General features: G+C 37.0%; 1 protein-coding gene across 1 annotated transcript in view; it reads right to left on the bottom strand.

The window, feature by feature from the left end:
• Window positions 1-17229, bottom strand: part of col1a2 (collagen, type I, alpha 2) — a 50591-nt gene that overhangs the window by 30430 nt on the left and 2932 nt on the right. Inside the window, 15 exon segments of the mRNA XM_052016928.1 lie at window positions 1333-1386; window positions 2717-2761; window positions 3417-3470; window positions 3901-3945; window positions 5972-6025; window positions 6129-6182; window positions 6337-6390; window positions 9346-9399; window positions 9502-9555; window positions 9715-9759; window positions 11492-11539; window positions 13206-13283; window positions 13548-13592; window positions 15984-16004; window positions 16101-16114. Of these exon segments, the coding sequence (XP_051872888.1) occupies window positions 1333-1386; window positions 2717-2761; window positions 3417-3470; window positions 3901-3945; window positions 5972-6025; window positions 6129-6182; window positions 6337-6390; window positions 9346-9399; window positions 9502-9555; window positions 9715-9759; window positions 11492-11539; window positions 13206-13283; window positions 13548-13592; window positions 15984-16004; window positions 16101-16114 (719 nt within the window).

Raw genomic sequence — 17229 nt, 5'->3', positions numbered from 1 at the left:
TTAAATCCATAACTTCGACAGTGGTGACCAGCTGAGAAACACACCACTTTTATGGAGAACTTACGTTGATCATTTACATCCTGAACTAAGCTATAGTTACAATAATTTCTAAGTCAGTTTCACCATGACCATGATAATTAATTTCATTTTGAATAACCCATACTTCAAGTAATAATCACGTTGTAGCGGTTGCTACCGCGGAATAAAACAAGACTCTACTCGGAGGATTGCCAAACAGAACTGATTTTCCCGCCTTGCGCGGGTCCTTTAAGGGAGAATGTTCCCGCCCAAAAAAACCGGCAATGACGTAAGTCCTACGTCATCAGGACTTTCCCGCGCACGGGTTCTCCCCATCGCTCGGAAAGACGAGGCCCGCCGCCATCTTGGGCCTCGTCGCTCCGACGCTGCGCGACCCGACTGCCGAGCCGGTTCGCCCGACTAGACGGTGAGTCGCCACAACGTTATATTTCCTTGTTTCCATGTTTTCTTAAGAATGTTAGAGAAGTGTTAGACTTGCACCATTAATATTTAATTACCTGTATATTGAATCATACACCAACTAGAGGATAACCATGAACAATAATTTTACTAGATGTTATCTTACACACAGTTAACTTATCATTTATGTTATTAACGCGGAGTGCCTGAGTATATATACTGATGCACTGATGATGCAAAAGCAGTCATGTAACCTCACAACCATCCAAAAAGGAAGCACAAATAGAAAACTGGGTGCAGCTGGGAAATCCAGTTGATAAATAGAGACCAAGTTACAGCGACTGACTATTACATCCTTAGATCTCTTGAGGTGTGTGTCACATTGGTCCCTATGTGGCTAGTATAAAATTAAACTCAAACGATTGTTCTTATTTGCACTGGCTTTTCTAGAAAGTGACCGTAAGATAAAAGGTTCAGAATTATTTTACTTAAGAAATCTGCAACTTAGCATTGTACAACATTTACCTTAATACAATATTGAATGCAACAACATTGACATTTGTGTAACAAAAAGTTAAATGTTTGGTTTGTATAAAATCATGTTCAAGTAATAAAATAAGTTATTGCAACTTATTAAGAATCGTCTGCATTACAACAATGCTCTGTGAATCCAAATCAACATTTGGCTTAAAGAATGTTTAAAAGATATGTTAATTTATGATGGGGATTAATCGATTGACAGATAACTTATTTTAAACATAATCATGATTTCTAATGTTCAGATATAATGAGTTAAAATATCCCCCATTAATTAAAAGATGTGGTATTACATTTCACTTTTAAATAATATCACTCAGCATTCACAATTTGTGACAATATAAAATGTTGACTTACCTTGAGACCAGGACTGCCTGGGAAGCCTGGAGGACCAGCTGCACCAATGGGTCCCTATAAAGCAACAAAAAAATGCACATTTACCTTCTGATCTTTTCAAAAATGCAATTTGCTAAAAGACTTGTTATTTCTCAAATATCTTCCTGAGCAACATTTACATGAATGTTGCTAAAGACTATTACAATTAAGAAAATAGTTAAATCCATTCAATGTCAGTAATTCAGATTAGCTATAAGCAGTTGGAGAGATAGCATTCCAGAATCAATATCCCTCCAATCCCATATTATATCACAGGTAGTTTAGCGGATTACCATGAATAATCACTTCAATGTAAGTTATTTATAAGATAATGTCATTCCACATCATACTTTCATGTTAATAATGTGGAACATCTGACTAACAATAATATACAAATGTATATGGCTGTAAATGGTTACAAATGTAAACGTATATGCACTGATGATTTGAAAAGGGGAAGATATTTGTCTTTGGTTGCCTACTCTAAATCTGTGTGAGGATAGCAGAAAGTTACATCCATCTCCCCACCTCTGATTCTATAGAAGGCAAAAGAATGTATGAGAGGTGAGTACAAATGACAGTGAGGTTAGCACAAACACTCAGCTTAACACTTTTTCTCCCAAATGCCACACCTCTGACTGAATGTCAGGTGTTTCCTGTTATTCTTGTGGGTACAGAGAAGTGTATGAACCACAATCTCATTCCAATTGAGGAAGCCCCACTCACAACAGTTTGTGTTGAAAATATGGCTGGAACAATTATAGCCCAAACTTCCCAACCCAAACTCCCAAAAAGTATGGCTCTCCACTGAAGCCACTGAATTGCAGAATACTTTCATAATTCTCCAGTTCTAGGGTAGGGACATGTTCGGCACAGCTTTGTGGGCCGAAGGGCCTGAATTGTGCTGTAATTGTTCTATGTTCTAATTAAAGATATGCGCATCATGTTAAATACATGATAATCTAAGGATCGGTTTAAGATGCAGCTAGCAGAGCTGCTGCCTCACAGCACCAGAGACCCAGGTTCAATCCGGATCTCGGGTGCTCTCTGTGTGGAGTTTGCACATTCTCCATGAAGCCACATGGGTTTCCTCTGGGTGCTCCAGTTTCCTCCCATATCCCAAAAACATGTGGGTTGCTGGGCTAATTGGCCACTGTAAATGGCCCCTAGTGTGTGAGTGAGTAGTAGACTATTGGGGGGGGGGGGGGCGGGGAGCTGCTGGGAAGGTGGGGAGAATAAAAAAATGTATGGGGTTAACATTGGATTAGTGTGAATGGGTGGTTGATGGTCTAAGTGGACTCAGTGGAGTGAAAGGCTTCTTTTCATGCTCTCTCTTTCTATGACTCTGTGCAAGTAGCATACTTACAGGAGGGCCTGTAGGTCCTGGCATTCCATCACTGCCTCGGGCACCCTTCAATAAATCAAAAAACCTTTGTTAATAAACATACCAAAACCTGAAGATGCACATTGCTACATGACAGATCATTATGAGATATGAAAGTAATAATAAAAAAACACTGATATGGATTTTTCCACAAAAATGACAGCATGGAATATTATAACATTACAGAAGCAAATCACTTTTATACATTACTGACACCGCTAAAATCAAACTAAAGATCTAATTTAAAAGCCTCATCTTAATTTTGTACAAAAATGAAACTTTGGCAAGGGGCCTCATTTAATGGGAAGGAAGATTTGCAATTAATAATTGGAAAAATCGGAGGACAGATAGATTTGCCCACCAGACCCAAAAGACCCAATCAATAAGGTTCTCCACCAAGACTACTAATTAAAAAAATACACTGAAGATGAACTCTTGATTTCTCAGTCTATCTCGTTATGGCTCTTGCACTTTATTTGTCTACCCGCTTTGCACTTTCTCTGTAAGTGTGACTCTATATTCTGCTTTCTGTTTTTTTTTTCCTTTTGTACTACCTTGATGTACTTATGTATGGAATGATCTGACAGGTTGGCCTGCGTTTCACTGTATCTTGGTTAATGTTACAATAATAAACCAATGACTGATTAACAAATTGAAAGAGTGTCAGAAACTGGAAACTCACAACTGCACCAGAAGCTCCACCGCGGCCTCTCTCACCTGTAGCACCACGAAGACCCTATTTGCAAAAGAGAAAACATGAGTTTATTCTCACTAAGGCAGTTCATTTTCCACAGAGAACTGCCAACAACATTCTGGTTGAAATGTGAAAGGCAGGGAGCAGCAAAAGGTCAAGTGTCAGCACTTCTGAACCCCCATTCAGCTCCGGAAGCACTTCACATCCAGCTCCTCGGTTTTACGCCAGTCATGGCCAGCATGTACAGTGCAAGCTTAGTCAAGCCATGATTGGAAAGGTAAGCATACACAGGTAAGTGGCTTGTTCATCCTTTGTTTTAAATTATCTTTTTATTGATTTCTTGGAATTTGAGATATTGCAAGAGAATACTTTTTTTTAAACTTCAAATAAAATCTACAAAACTAAGCTGTCATAATGGATTATTCAAGGCATAAATAAAACCATTCTTCCATTTGGAACAGATGCTACATACCACCAGTCCAGGGCTACCATTTGATCCTGGGTTGCCAGTTTCACCCTGGAAAAAAAAGAAAGCAATGTGAAATTTAATATTTGCCTTTCATAGTATTTATAACAGTATAAAATCGTTAACAATTCCACCTAGCCTGATAACAAAGATCCTGTTGCTTAATGTGTGCAAAACTAATACTCGCAAGCACTTTCAATTCTAATAGAAGCAGAACTGTCAGTTAATTTTAGATGAGCAACAGAAAGAAAGAAAAATTACTGCTCAGGACTAAACTTGCATGGATTATTTGTGGTGAACACAATAATCTTGAGATGTGTGGTTAAAATACTTGTACTGATGCTTATTTAATCAGGAGCATTGCAAACCAGTGACTCAGAATTACAATTTTTAAAAAATCTTATGTCACACAGCCCCATAATTTAATTGCTTTTCTAAATTTGTACTAAATTTCTAAATATGAAGATGTGCAAACATGCGCTGGCCCACTTCAAGGAGCATTATGGAGTGGCTATGATATTTTTTTCAAATTATCAAGTGTTTCAAGTGATTAACTCATGCACTGGAGACAACGTTGGAACAATAAGCACCATGTACAAGAAATGACCAAAACAAACCTCAAAATGAAAGCTAAAAACTAGAGTTTAATGCTATCTAATGAATAACCTTGAGTATAATTAAGTAATATAAGGCAGAAATATCTTTAAGCAAATGCTTTAAGTGGGTTGATAATACCATAAGTATGCAGGTATAATACAGGCTGTCAAATTTTCTACAATAACCATTAGCTAAAATAACGTTTGCCAAACTTTTTTGTGTGAGGAACAATTAAAAGTACAATAATAATTAATTTTGGTGTTTGATTGTAAGATTATGGACTGACACCATACAGTCTTGTAGAAACATTATAGACTGCTTAGGTTCTAGGGACTATTGCAATTTAAAAATAATTGTTCTAGATAATCATTAAAAACTTTTCTTTCAATTCATCCATACTGAATGGTGATTAGAGGAAGAGACTGGAAACGTGACAGAAGGTAAACCTCAGCCATCCTTTGGAGTGGGAAGACGTTAGGAAAGTGCTGGTGGCATAGAAGATGGGGAAGAGAAAGAGATTTATTTTACCAAACAGAGGTAGAAGTAAATTTATAGAGATTTTTGGGAAGTTGTTTTGAGAAACAATTCAAACTCTCATGAGTAGAGATCAGTACAAGAATAATGTCAAATCCTTATTATCAGCCATCATCTTTGATGAAGCTCTGTTGTCTGTAGACTTTTCAATGGAGTCATGATATTTATCCTATACAAGACCATAAGACATAGGAGCAGAATTATGCCAATCGGCCCATCAAGTCTGCTCTGCCATTCGATCATGGCTGATTTCTTTTTCCCTCTCAACCCCATTCTCATCCCCGTAACCTTTGATACCCTTACTAATCAAGAACCTATCAACCTCCACTTTAAATATACCCGATGACTTGGCTTCCACAGCCATCTGTGGCAATGAATTCCACAGATTCACCACCCTCTGGCTAAAGAAATTCCTCCTCATCTCTGTTCTAAAGGGATGTCTGAGTCCCTTGACTGAGATGCTTACAATAGAAAACATACATTTTCTGTTCTTGTGAGATACACCTGTGTCTATAGACATTGAGTTATTTAGCAGAAATAATTAAATAATAATATGTGAAACACTTCATTCATGCCCAGAAACAACATCTGGCATGTCTGCTTGAGGGTTTTTTTTTAGTTGTTTTATGGTGAACTTGGATATCTCTCTAAGATATGTTGAGGCAAGTTTTGAGAAGGTCTTGCACTTGACTGTCAAGTGCAGCTTCAAATTCCCAAGGCAACTTTCCTTTCCTTGAGGATATGATGAAGCAGTCAACAGATAATTTGTATAAGTTGTGTTGTATTCTGTCAGGGAAACAATTATTAGGCCTAAAATTATAAATCTGCTTCTAATTTCAGTGCTGGGCCATGTATAACTATAAAAACTAAGATTTCTATTGAAAAAAAGAAATCTTAGTTTCGACTTACTGTATTTTATTGTCATGCAACATAGCTACAGCCTTACCTTTACACCAGCAGAACCTGGCTCTCCCTTGGCACCATCCAGACCATTGTAACCCTGTAAGCAAATGGAAAATGTTATAAAATGAATGCTAGTTACACAGAATGGTACTAATTATTTACTGATTTAAAAAGTATCAAAAATATAATATTCAACTCACACGGTGTCCTTTCTTGCCAGAAAGACCAGGAGTTCCTGGGAAGCCACGAGCACCCTGTAAAGAGGAAAGAGGTAATATAATCAAATCATCAAAATGAAAAGACATTGTTGTGCCTTTCTAGTAAAGAAAAGTAAACAATTGCACTTGACTGATGCACTAGTGCCTTCAAATCCAATAGCGATAAACCTCATGCAGCAACATCACTTGCCTGGGGTCCAACAATACCACGTTCACCAGGTTTTCCGGATTTGCCATTTGAACCCTGTAAAGAAAGGTGATATCTTAGGACTAATGCAATGTCAATGAAAGAAGCACCATACAGTGACAGTTGTATTGGAATAAGAAATGCTAGAACCATTCTCAGGCAGATGAAATTCAGAATAGCTTCATAGTCATCTCTGAAATCATCTGCAGGGACATTGAGAAGAACTAAGATCATTCTCCCCTCATTGAGAAGGTTAACTTGTGTTCATTGGTCCAACACCTACCTAGCTTCTCCGATGGTTCAAAAGAAAACTAATAATATGTTCTTCATGCATTCCTGACTTCCTTGCCTAGACTGGGCAGCACAGAGGTCAGGAAGGGGTTGGAGGTTAGACATCAGTTCATATGACCTTATAATCCAACACGGTATTCAATAATGACTACAGGGTGGACTCAGTTGTGCTGAGGGGTCTATTACACGCTTTAAGCCAGCTGTGTAACCCCATTCATTCATTTAACTGGAGTCATTGAACTGGATGGCAAGTGCAAGTGATTTGATTTTTTTAATTGAAATTAATGTTAATGTTTTAATGATTTTATATCACTTAGATGGAATTTAAGATAAATGTATTTCCTTAGTTTAAATAATTGTTAATTTTTTAAAATGATTTAAATATAATTCCTTGGTTATGAATGTTTTTGATTATCCAACATTTAGAAGCAGTCGGAAAGGTCTTTGACAGTGCATCAGGTATTCTGGGGCAAAGTCTCAGGTCTATCACCAGAGGCCTAGTCACTGCTTATGGACTTCTCTGCTTTAAGGGATAGCCCCAGTACCAAGGCCTGGAGCTTGATTTGACTCCCGGGGCTGCAAAGGCTTGTGGTGCCATGGGGGTCATGTAGGCAGGGGACAAGGAGTGGCTGGGTTAAGCATGTTGCAACTCAATGTCTCCTCATGAGCATTATGCTGATTACATGAAGGTATTGAAGGGAAAGTGAGAAAGTGACTAGCTATTCATTTTGTCAAGGTAACACGAAAGAATTCTTTTCAGTAATAGGGACAAATATGGCAAAAATAAAACTTTATTCTGTATTTTTTTAATATTCAAGATCATGCATTACTGGAACCTTTGGCTCAGTTCATAGGAGGTGCTGGATATTTAACAATCTACTAAATGTAAGTTCTAACACCGTATGACTGGATATCCTAATTCTTAATGGTGTGCATTTTAGATTGGTATTCTATTCTGGTAATGTTATATTGTTTTTTAGTGTGCAGTTGCATATACATGTTATTATTTGTTTAACTGCATAGGAATCAAATGAATTATGTACACATCTTAGCATATGCAACCAATGATGAATTTAAATGTAATTAACTATATTTTTAAAACACCAGACCTTCAAAGTATAGTAGAAAATTGATTCACAAAGGATAGGATTGTTACCGGCACTGAAGTGAAGGATCAGATATGATCTTGTTGAACAGCAGAGCAGGGAAGAGGAAATGAATGGCCTACACCTGCTTTTGTTCTTTATGTAGCAACACAAGAAGCATTGGAGGAACACAGCAGGTCAGGCAGCATCCATGGAGAGAAACAGTCGATGTTTTGGGTTGAGACTGTCCATTTCCATCCATTGATGCTGCCTGGCCAGCTGAGTTCTTCTAGTATCTTTTGTGTTGCTCCAGATTCCAGCATCTGTAGTCTCTTGTGTCTCCTCTGATGTTTATGTTCTTACTTTAGTGCTCAGAAATGTGTGGTGCATATTAAGAAATAAAATGCTTGCCAAAAGGGGCTTCAATCGCATATGTGCAATATTATCTTTGTGTTGGCAAAGTTGTTACTGCATCTCATCGTTACTTTGACCCCCTAAACTCCAGCAAAACTGTTGCTACTTAAGTGATTACATTTAAGTACACTTAATTACACTTAAGAACCCAAAACTCCAAGGCAACAAAAGCTAGGTAATTCTTTGAAATATGGAATTTATTTTCACAAAAAATCATGTATGTCGTAACACACAGTGAAATGCGTCTTTTTGCATTATTGAGAACGTACTGGGGGGAAGCCAGCAAGTGTTGCCACTCTTCTGGAGCCAACATAGCATGCCCACAGCTCCTAACCTGTATGTCTTTGGAATGTGGGAGGAAACCAGAACACGCGGAAGAAACCCACACAGACACACGGGGAGAATGTACAAACTCCTCACAGACAGCGGCAGGAATTGAACCCAGGTCACTGGCGCTGTACTAGAGTTACGCTAACTGTTACACTACCATGCCGCCCCTCTACACTGCATAGACAATATTTGGAAATATTTTCTCCGTTCACAGTAGCCATCTCAGTTTTGAACCAGAGATTCTGATACATTTCCAGCAAAGGAAGGCTGCAGGACATTCCAAGTTCACAGTTAAAAGTAAACATGAAGAGAATGTCTTAGGAAGGAAAGTTGAGCAAGTTGAACCTTATTGGAATTTAGACAAATAAGAGGTGATGTAATTGAAACATATAAAATCTGAGAGGACTTAACTGGGTTGACGCTAAGACATTGTTTCTCCTTTAGGAGGAAACTAGAACAAGGGTTTGTGGTTTCAGAACCAGGAGCCAACCATTTAAAATAGATGAGGAGGAACTGCTTCTCTGAGAGAGTCATGAATCCTTAGAATTTTCTACCCAAGAGAGCTATGGAGGTTGAGTTCCTGACCATATTCAAGACAAATTGTTGGTTTACAGGGGTATCAAATGTTATGACGAATGGAAAGGAAAGTGGGATCTAAGCAAAGATCAGATCAGTCATGACTATTAAAAATTTTAGCAGAATTCCTAGTCCAAAACTGAGATGGATGCCTATTAAGGGTCAACAGATTGTATTGTCTTCTCCTGCTCCTTTTCCTTATCTCTTAGGTTCTCTTGTCTTTATGATATTAGCCAAGTAGTTGCAGTTGAGAAGTGATCACTATTTAAGAATGCTGTTATGATTCGCATTTTACGCATTTATAACGTATACTTACATCTTCACCAGGCTTGCCAGGTAAACCTTGAGGACCACGAGGGCCAGCTGGACCCTAGACAATAAAAGGACAGGAGGAAAATCAAAATTAATAGTAAGTAAAAGATCCATTATTTAATTTAGACTAAAGGAAAATTTGGCTTTGAAGTGTACTTACCGAAGAACCAGCTTCACCTGAAATGCCTGGCAGACCTGGAGGGCCAGGAGAACCCTGAAAGGGAGCACAGGTATTTGGTTACAATTATTCAAGAGGGAAGTATTCAAAATTAACTTTAAACACGAAAATGTCAAATGGAGGTAGTACAATGTGTTGCATAGTTTCAATTATAAATAGATAGAGATTAAAATACCAAGAGAACATAACACTTACAGGAGCACCAGGGGCTCCTTGTGGTCCTTTCATTCCCATTGGTCCCTGAAAAAGATACATTATGCTTACATTAGTACACAACATATAATCATGATTAAAACAAAAGCCCATATTTAGTGAAATAAACACAGCAGAGAAGGAAACAATTCTGACTGAGCTAGAGTGACTGATGAAGTAATGAACTTGTAAGAAGTGTTAACTTGTTATCAAGTAGCCCCTATTCAAAACTTCAACCCTCAAAAACTAAATCACTCATGAATCTGACTTTAAATTGGGAAATAAAACTGAATTGACAGCACCTTAACCAGTAATGTTTCATTCAATGTAATCAATGTTTATATGTTGCATTTTCTCTCAATTTAAGATAAATGTAAAGATTGTAATTATTTCAGGGACTTTAAAGGAAAACAATAGCTGGGTACAACCAGACATGCAGCACCTCTAACAACGTAACACTCCAGCAGTACTGCATTAAGTGTGACGTTAGGTGTTTTGTGGAAGTACGGGAGTGGAGCTCAAATCTTCTGAAGGGGTAGCTACCAGACAAGCCAAGATTTCCATAACAAATGTATATCGGAAAATGCCAAAAAATTAACAATAAAGTAAAATAATGAAGATATTTTCATTTGTTTTAAAGTTAGAGTGACCAAAATTTGTTCCATTGTTGTGATGAGATTTGTCTACTAAAATAGAACCAAATCTTCTGATAGTAACTAGAGGACAGGTTACTCATGAGACTTTCATTATTACTCATACTTTTAGCTGCATTTAAACTATAAATCATGGAAAGGTCTTAATTTAAACTATGTGTTCTACTAAACTAACTATACTGAAGAAAACTAAAGTACTCCAAGTATCTTTTATTGGGCATCTTTTATTGGGTATTATCGCTTACCTTTTATTTGGAAAGGGACTTATGGAATTATGGTGAAGGTTATCAATATTTGGAGAGAGTGAGCAAGAGGATGCAATTTGGATTCTTCTTGTATTTGCTTGCCCAAATACCACTGAATTAGTATCCAGTCGGGCTGATGTTTCAGAATTCTGGTTTACTTGGTGGTGTTAATCTTGGAGTTTACTGTAACCTATTTCACTGGACCAGTTACACTGAGTGGGAGTTAAAATGTATGGAGAACTAATCAGTGGAAGTGCATCTAAGGAGAATGCAGTGACAAGAAAGTGATGCAAAGTGAAAGATATTTTCTATATGCCTTGAACCTATATAGTTGGGGAATACTGTATGTGCTTCCAGTATACTTGTTCTTCAGGATGCTATTTTAAAGTGACTTGGTAATGTAGAACATCTGGTACAGAAGCAATAACGTTTCCACAGAACATATGGGCTAATTATCACTTCTATAATAACAAGGTAGGATAACAGTTTGAAAGCTTTAAAATCATATCCTCTGGTATATTCTGTCAGTTCACAGATATAAGTTGCATTCTAAACCTTTCTTATGATAATCAATCCTCTGAGTTTTTTTCTGTAAACAGTTACATTTTTAAAGAGAAAGCTTTAAAATAATATTTATTTCAGGACACTAAAATGAACAGGTGTAGATATTGAGTTACATGAAGGTTTGTTCTGTAAACCCACGATCCCACAGAATAGCAACACTTGTAGGAACTTCTGAGTTGAATAATCATAGCAATAAGCTTGTGGTTCTTTCTAGGTCTCATGTTCTATAGAATTGTGTTTCTGTGCTGGGAGAATTATATCTTGAAAGTTAGCCTAAAGTTTTGTGGGATGATTACAGAAGAGGTTGTAAATACATACGATGATTCCTGGTGTTTGTTCATCCCGTTTGTACTGGGCAGCGAAGCTCTGAAAAGAACAGAAGTACGTTACTGCTTGAAAGGACTCAACATTATCAGTTTATTTGAAGTCCTGGGAATATTTGCCATCTTAAAAGTACAATGGCTACATTATTTGAAGAGTGCTTCAAACACATGCACATCTGGACATACACATTTAGAATTGACCACTGAAATCTAAACACAAAACATTTTTACATACAAAGTAAAGCTAACATTCCCACTAACCAGAATCTTGAAGGTCTAGAGTGGGGGATAGGGTATTAGTTGGAACGGAGAAATCAAACTACATTCTTAAACTCTTCTTGTTTTCATTAGGGTCAACTTCTAAATATTCACTAGCTGTCAAACAAAATTAAAAAAAGTAGTTGGCTTAACATTTTTCCTTAGGTTAAAACAGGTGGAGCCATAAAATCATTTGCTAGCTTAGTAAGGGAGAAACAATATCCAATAGGATGGAAGTTGCTTTGTGACCAATTCCCATCTCTGCCCTGAATATGTGGAAATATACGTACGTGCTTTTCATAGAGTTATAAAGATGTACAGCACAGAGGCAAGCCCTTTGGCCCATTGCATCCATGCTGACCTTTTTACCCATCTAAAGTAATCCAATTTGGCTGCATTAGGACCTTGTCTGTCTGTGTCCCTTAAATGCAGCAATTGTATCCGATTCCACCACCTCCTCCAGTATTGAGTTCCAGATATCAACCACTCTCTGTGTAAAAAGGTTATCCCTCAGATCCCCTTAAAACCCCACCCTTTCACATTAAACCTGTGCCCTCATGATTTTGATATCCCTAACATAGCAAATATTTTTCAATTATCTACCCTATCAATGTCTCTCATAATCTTATATACTCTGTCAGATACTCCTCAGCCTCCTTCACTCCAGGTAAAACAGGTCCACCCTACCCAATCACTCCCCATACCTAAAGTCCTCTAATCCAGGAAAACATCCTAGTGAATCCCCTCTGCACCCTTTCCAGTGTAATCATATCCTCCTATAGTGTGCTGATCAGAACTGCACACAATATTCCAAGTGTGGCCTAACCAGTGTTTTATAATGTTGCAACATAAAGTCTCAGTTCTTGTATTCCATGCCTTTTCTATTTCAGGTGACGATAAGGTGTAGTTTGGCTGGGATTGGCCCACTTTGCACTTTCCAGCACTCACTGGCTAAGGGAGAAATTTGTCCTCAGTCACTTGCACTAAATGCACAATATTGGAGTACCAAACATTTTACTCCACTTCCAAAATCTGTTTCCATTCAGTTCAGTGAAATGGAATTTTGAAAGTGCAGTATAATACACTGATGCCACAATATTGCACACTTAGAAGAGCAGTTTAGGTGAATCCTTAACCTGTTACCCTCATAACTTAGAAGAATTGGTCCTTGGATAAGTCTTGGACAACAGTAAATACACTCCATTGTATTTTGCTTTTGATAACTCTTGATTTATACCATTTAATTAATTGAATGTGCAGAGAAAACAGAAAGGAAGTGAAGAATTTAGCTCTCTTTGTTGATCCCTTTTGGTTATAGGGAAACAATGGGAGTTGGTAGAAATTGTTTAACATTACTTGGTTCCGTATATATGTTTGGCTTAATGAATTGCCCATTAATGGACTGTAATTCAAAATTATTGCCATTCTGAATATAATCAGTAGTAACTTACCATGCCAGGTGGTCCAGCAGGTCCAGGAAGGCCTGGCTTGCCTGGGGTTCCATCTTTACCGTCTGGTCCTCGTGGACCCTATGATAGAAAGAATGTAGATTGTGACTATGCGCTGGAAGGCTTAAGAAGTATCATATGAATGTTCAGGTTAAATAAGTTCATTAAAATGGCATACAACACAATATAACTGGCAATGTTGAATGAATGCCAAACATAAATCAAATGAAGGAGTGTCAAATAATGTTCCGGAGAAGAACCATTTACTCCAAAACAAATTTAATTCAGTTTAATTACAAAAAAAAATCTCTTTGAAGAAAACAAAACCAATCGAAGCATAAATACCCTGTCTCCTGATGGGCCTCGGTTGCCAGAGGGTCCTTGTGGTCCCTAGAGACAAAAATGTTTGCATCAGGTTAGGTAGGTAAAGTTGTAGCATAATTCAAACTGTTCTGGTATGTTATTCTTCCATGTAGTTACAGCTTTGATATATTATAGTTCTGCTGTTCTTATGTCCACTAAAATCTTATTACCAGCATGCTTATGGAGAAAGATGTAAAGTAGAGCCTGCATTTATATGACATTTTTTCCTAGATATCCTAAAACTCTTTACAGTGGTGTGTGTACTTTTGAAGGCTCAGTAGTTAGCACTCCCACCTCTGAGTCAGAAGGGTTCTGGCTTCAACACACAAATCTCAATTGGCACTGCCAAAAGATCAGGCAGGATGTTAATTCAAGAACCTGTCTTAGGTGGCTGCATAAGATCTCATCCCACTTTTTCAAAGAATCATTGGGAAAATTATCCTTGTCCTGACCTGGTCAATAACTGTCTGTCACTCAACATTATTAAAAACAGATTATCAAGTCATTATTACTTTGCTGTTTATGAGAGTTTGCTTTCCACTATTTGGTTATTGTATTCCCTGAATTAGAATAGTGATTCAACCAAAAGTATTTCATTGGTTTTAAAGTACATTTGTACATCCTGAAAAGGACATGAAAGGCACTACATAAATGCTTTTCATATGAGGAAATAAGCAGTTATTTTGTCCAGAGCAAGGTCTTATAAACAGCAACGATAAAATGATTCTGTATCTTAGTTTTGGTGCTATTAGCTGAGGGCAGGACAAGTGAGGAACTCCCCTGAACATGTTTGAATAATAAAATGGAATCTTTTGCATTTATCTGAGTGTAGGTGAGCTCAGCTTTAATATACTTCAAAATGAAGCTCTTCTGACAGTTCAGCACCTCCCCCAGTACTGCACTGAAAGGTCAGCGTAGATCATACCATCAAGTCAGTGGAGTGGGGTTTGAGCCTATCGCTGAATCAGAGGTAAGAGTGCTATTGCAGAGTCTCAACTGGCATGAGCAGAAGCATTTTGCAAAGGATATCCTCAGAGAGAAAGAAATTTACATAAATGATTATAAAATCAGAGGTAGATAACTATCTTACAATGAAATAGATGCACACTGAAATGGTGGAAGTTGAAAGTCATTCAGAGACATTTTTGCAGTATTGCTTCTTTCACTTTAAGCAGAAATACACTAAGTAGATAAATTGTTTTTAATGTCCCATTTCAATTTTGTTCATTGTCACTACCCAACGTTGTGTGGAAATAATGTGGCTAGTGGCAATATTAAAAAAAAACCCTCTCCAAATAATTAGGATAAGTAAGCAAACAAATTGGGTAAGTGTGATGATATAGTTCATTACTTCCTTGCTTCACAATGGCCCAGCAAATACTTGATTGGGGCTGCTCAATACTGGAGTCTGTTCCTGCACCAGAACACAAGGTAAAAGCAATGGGGTAAGATTGAGCATATGTCTGCTTTGTTTAAATTCTGATTCAGAAAAGGCAGAAACCTATTGTTAAACATGGACTTCTGTTTTGCAGAAGCAGGAAAACAAAATGATCTCATCCAGTGGGTCTCCAGTCTCTGGAAGACAACCACCCACAAGGCTGTGCAGTGGGCAATCCTGCAATCCAGCCCAGAGAAGATGTGCTAGAGAGAAGGGAGCTGCATCAAAGGTGAAGAAACAAAAACAGGCAAATGAAAACATACAAAATTTATGCTTTACATTGATGTGATTTTTGAGGGAATTCCAGTGCTATTGACCCTATGGGCAAGCTCTTAAATGGGGTAGCAGGTGGGAAGTGGAGTTGGAATGGCTTTAGCTGGATATCACTTTCATTCTAAAAGGAAGACTGACTATTTTTGTTATTTAGTCTTTTTTTTTAACTTTTTTCTGCTTCTTTGTTTCCATCAAACTGGCAAAACACACCATAGATGGCAGAGTGTAAGAACCTGTGGCATATTATTTATCTGTCTTTAATGGATTTATCTAACTCATGGCTGTTATTGATTAGATTAACTATGGTGACAATAGACAAGCATCAATCATGCACCTTGGATCAGTATATGTTTTCCCATAAAGGATGAGTTTTAAAAAAACATTTAAAGAAATCTAAAGGAGCACAATATTCCTTAGCAGACAAAAGTACACAGTACATAGGATATAAAAAAGTATAGATGCTATAGTGAACGTCCAACAAATTGACAACAGAAACCATAGAAAAGCACGTCTTATGAAAATGTATTGCAACTGACATGTGGAATTACATTACAATGACTGAGGGAATGGAGCCAGTTTAATTGGACTGTATATGGTGTATGGGGTGAGACTATTCATGTTTGCCTTTCAACAGTTTATAGAAATTTCCTTTATAGAGAGTTCTTGTGCACACTATACTAATAATGTCATTGTATAATTATACATACCATTAATTCATCTTGGTAATCCTGCAATAAGAAAAAAATAAATACATTTAATTACCTTACCTTGACAAAGTAAAAATATAATTGAATTTCTGAGAATTCTGAGAATTCAACACTTACATCACTTCCATTGTCTGAAGAAAAAGAAAAGAAGACATTAATTAGGAATTTGCCACACAAAAAAAACTGTACAGTTAATACACACAACACTGTAGATTTAAAAAAAAACATCTTGAACTGTTGTGAACTTTTCCTAGCTTATTTAGTAGTATTTATACAATGGAATTCGCTTTGTGATTATGGAAAAATAAGGAACTATGTTCACTAGTTCTTATAAACCATTATGCTATTCTATACTTGATTTAAGATTTTGTGAGAAATATGTCCATGATCCTTTTCAAATATATAAAAATGTGATCAGTAAATAATAAAATCATTCCTACTCTGACATTGGTCAGGAAATTTCAGAATTTAACCAGGGTTTAATAATGAATAATTGCACTGTGATTTGGACAAAGGCTAAACTAAATGCTTGGCAATTGGTTCCAATTTTGAAATCCTAAGTATATTTTCAAAAAAAATATTTTTGGTGAACTTATAGAAGAATAAAACATTTCCTCTTTTCTGACACTTACATTAAGTTGTCAGAGATCAAGTTTGTCATAGGTAGAGAAAGACTTTATTCAATATGGCTGAATTCCATGCTCATATCTTTCTCATGATTAGTTGTGCTTGTGACATCAATAAACTGGATTGCTGTTTGTTGATAAAATGTGATGATTGTGTTATCTGCATCCTAACACCCAAGTCGAAAATATTTAAATTTAGTTCACATAGAGTCCTTACTGACAACAGAGCCAAAGGAATAGCAAAGACAATATCCAGAACGTTATTTGTGAAAGAAGTTGAAAGGGAATGAACCTTGCTAATTCTCTTGACTGTATTATGAACTCATTTCATTAAAGCTGAATGCAGCGGCCTAAAGTACCTCTGAACTAGATAGTGGAAAAACTGATATCCTATTAGTTTCTGTTATAACGAGGATTTGGATCAACCATGAATTGGGATAAACTGTGTAAGTTAGAGGAGAAGTTCATTTTTGGCTGAAGCTTATGTCCATTGTCATGAGTATATCGATCAAACAGCAAATACATTTTCAACTTAATTTTCAGAACGTTTTGGGAAATCAATTAAACATTTCTGTCTTTCTGCTCTTATTATTTGATACAAGTGAATAGCATGGTGTACA

The sequence above is a fragment of the Pristis pectinata genome, chromosome 5 (assembly GCF_009764475.1).
Source record: "Pristis pectinata isolate sPriPec2 chromosome 5, sPriPec2.1.pri, whole genome shotgun sequence".
In the NCBI taxonomy this organism is placed as follows: Eukaryota; Metazoa; Chordata; class Chondrichthyes; order Rhinopristiformes; family Pristidae; genus Pristis; species Pristis pectinata.
Note: the sequence above shows the minus strand (reverse complement) of the source record. Positions and strands in the feature narration are given on the sequence as shown.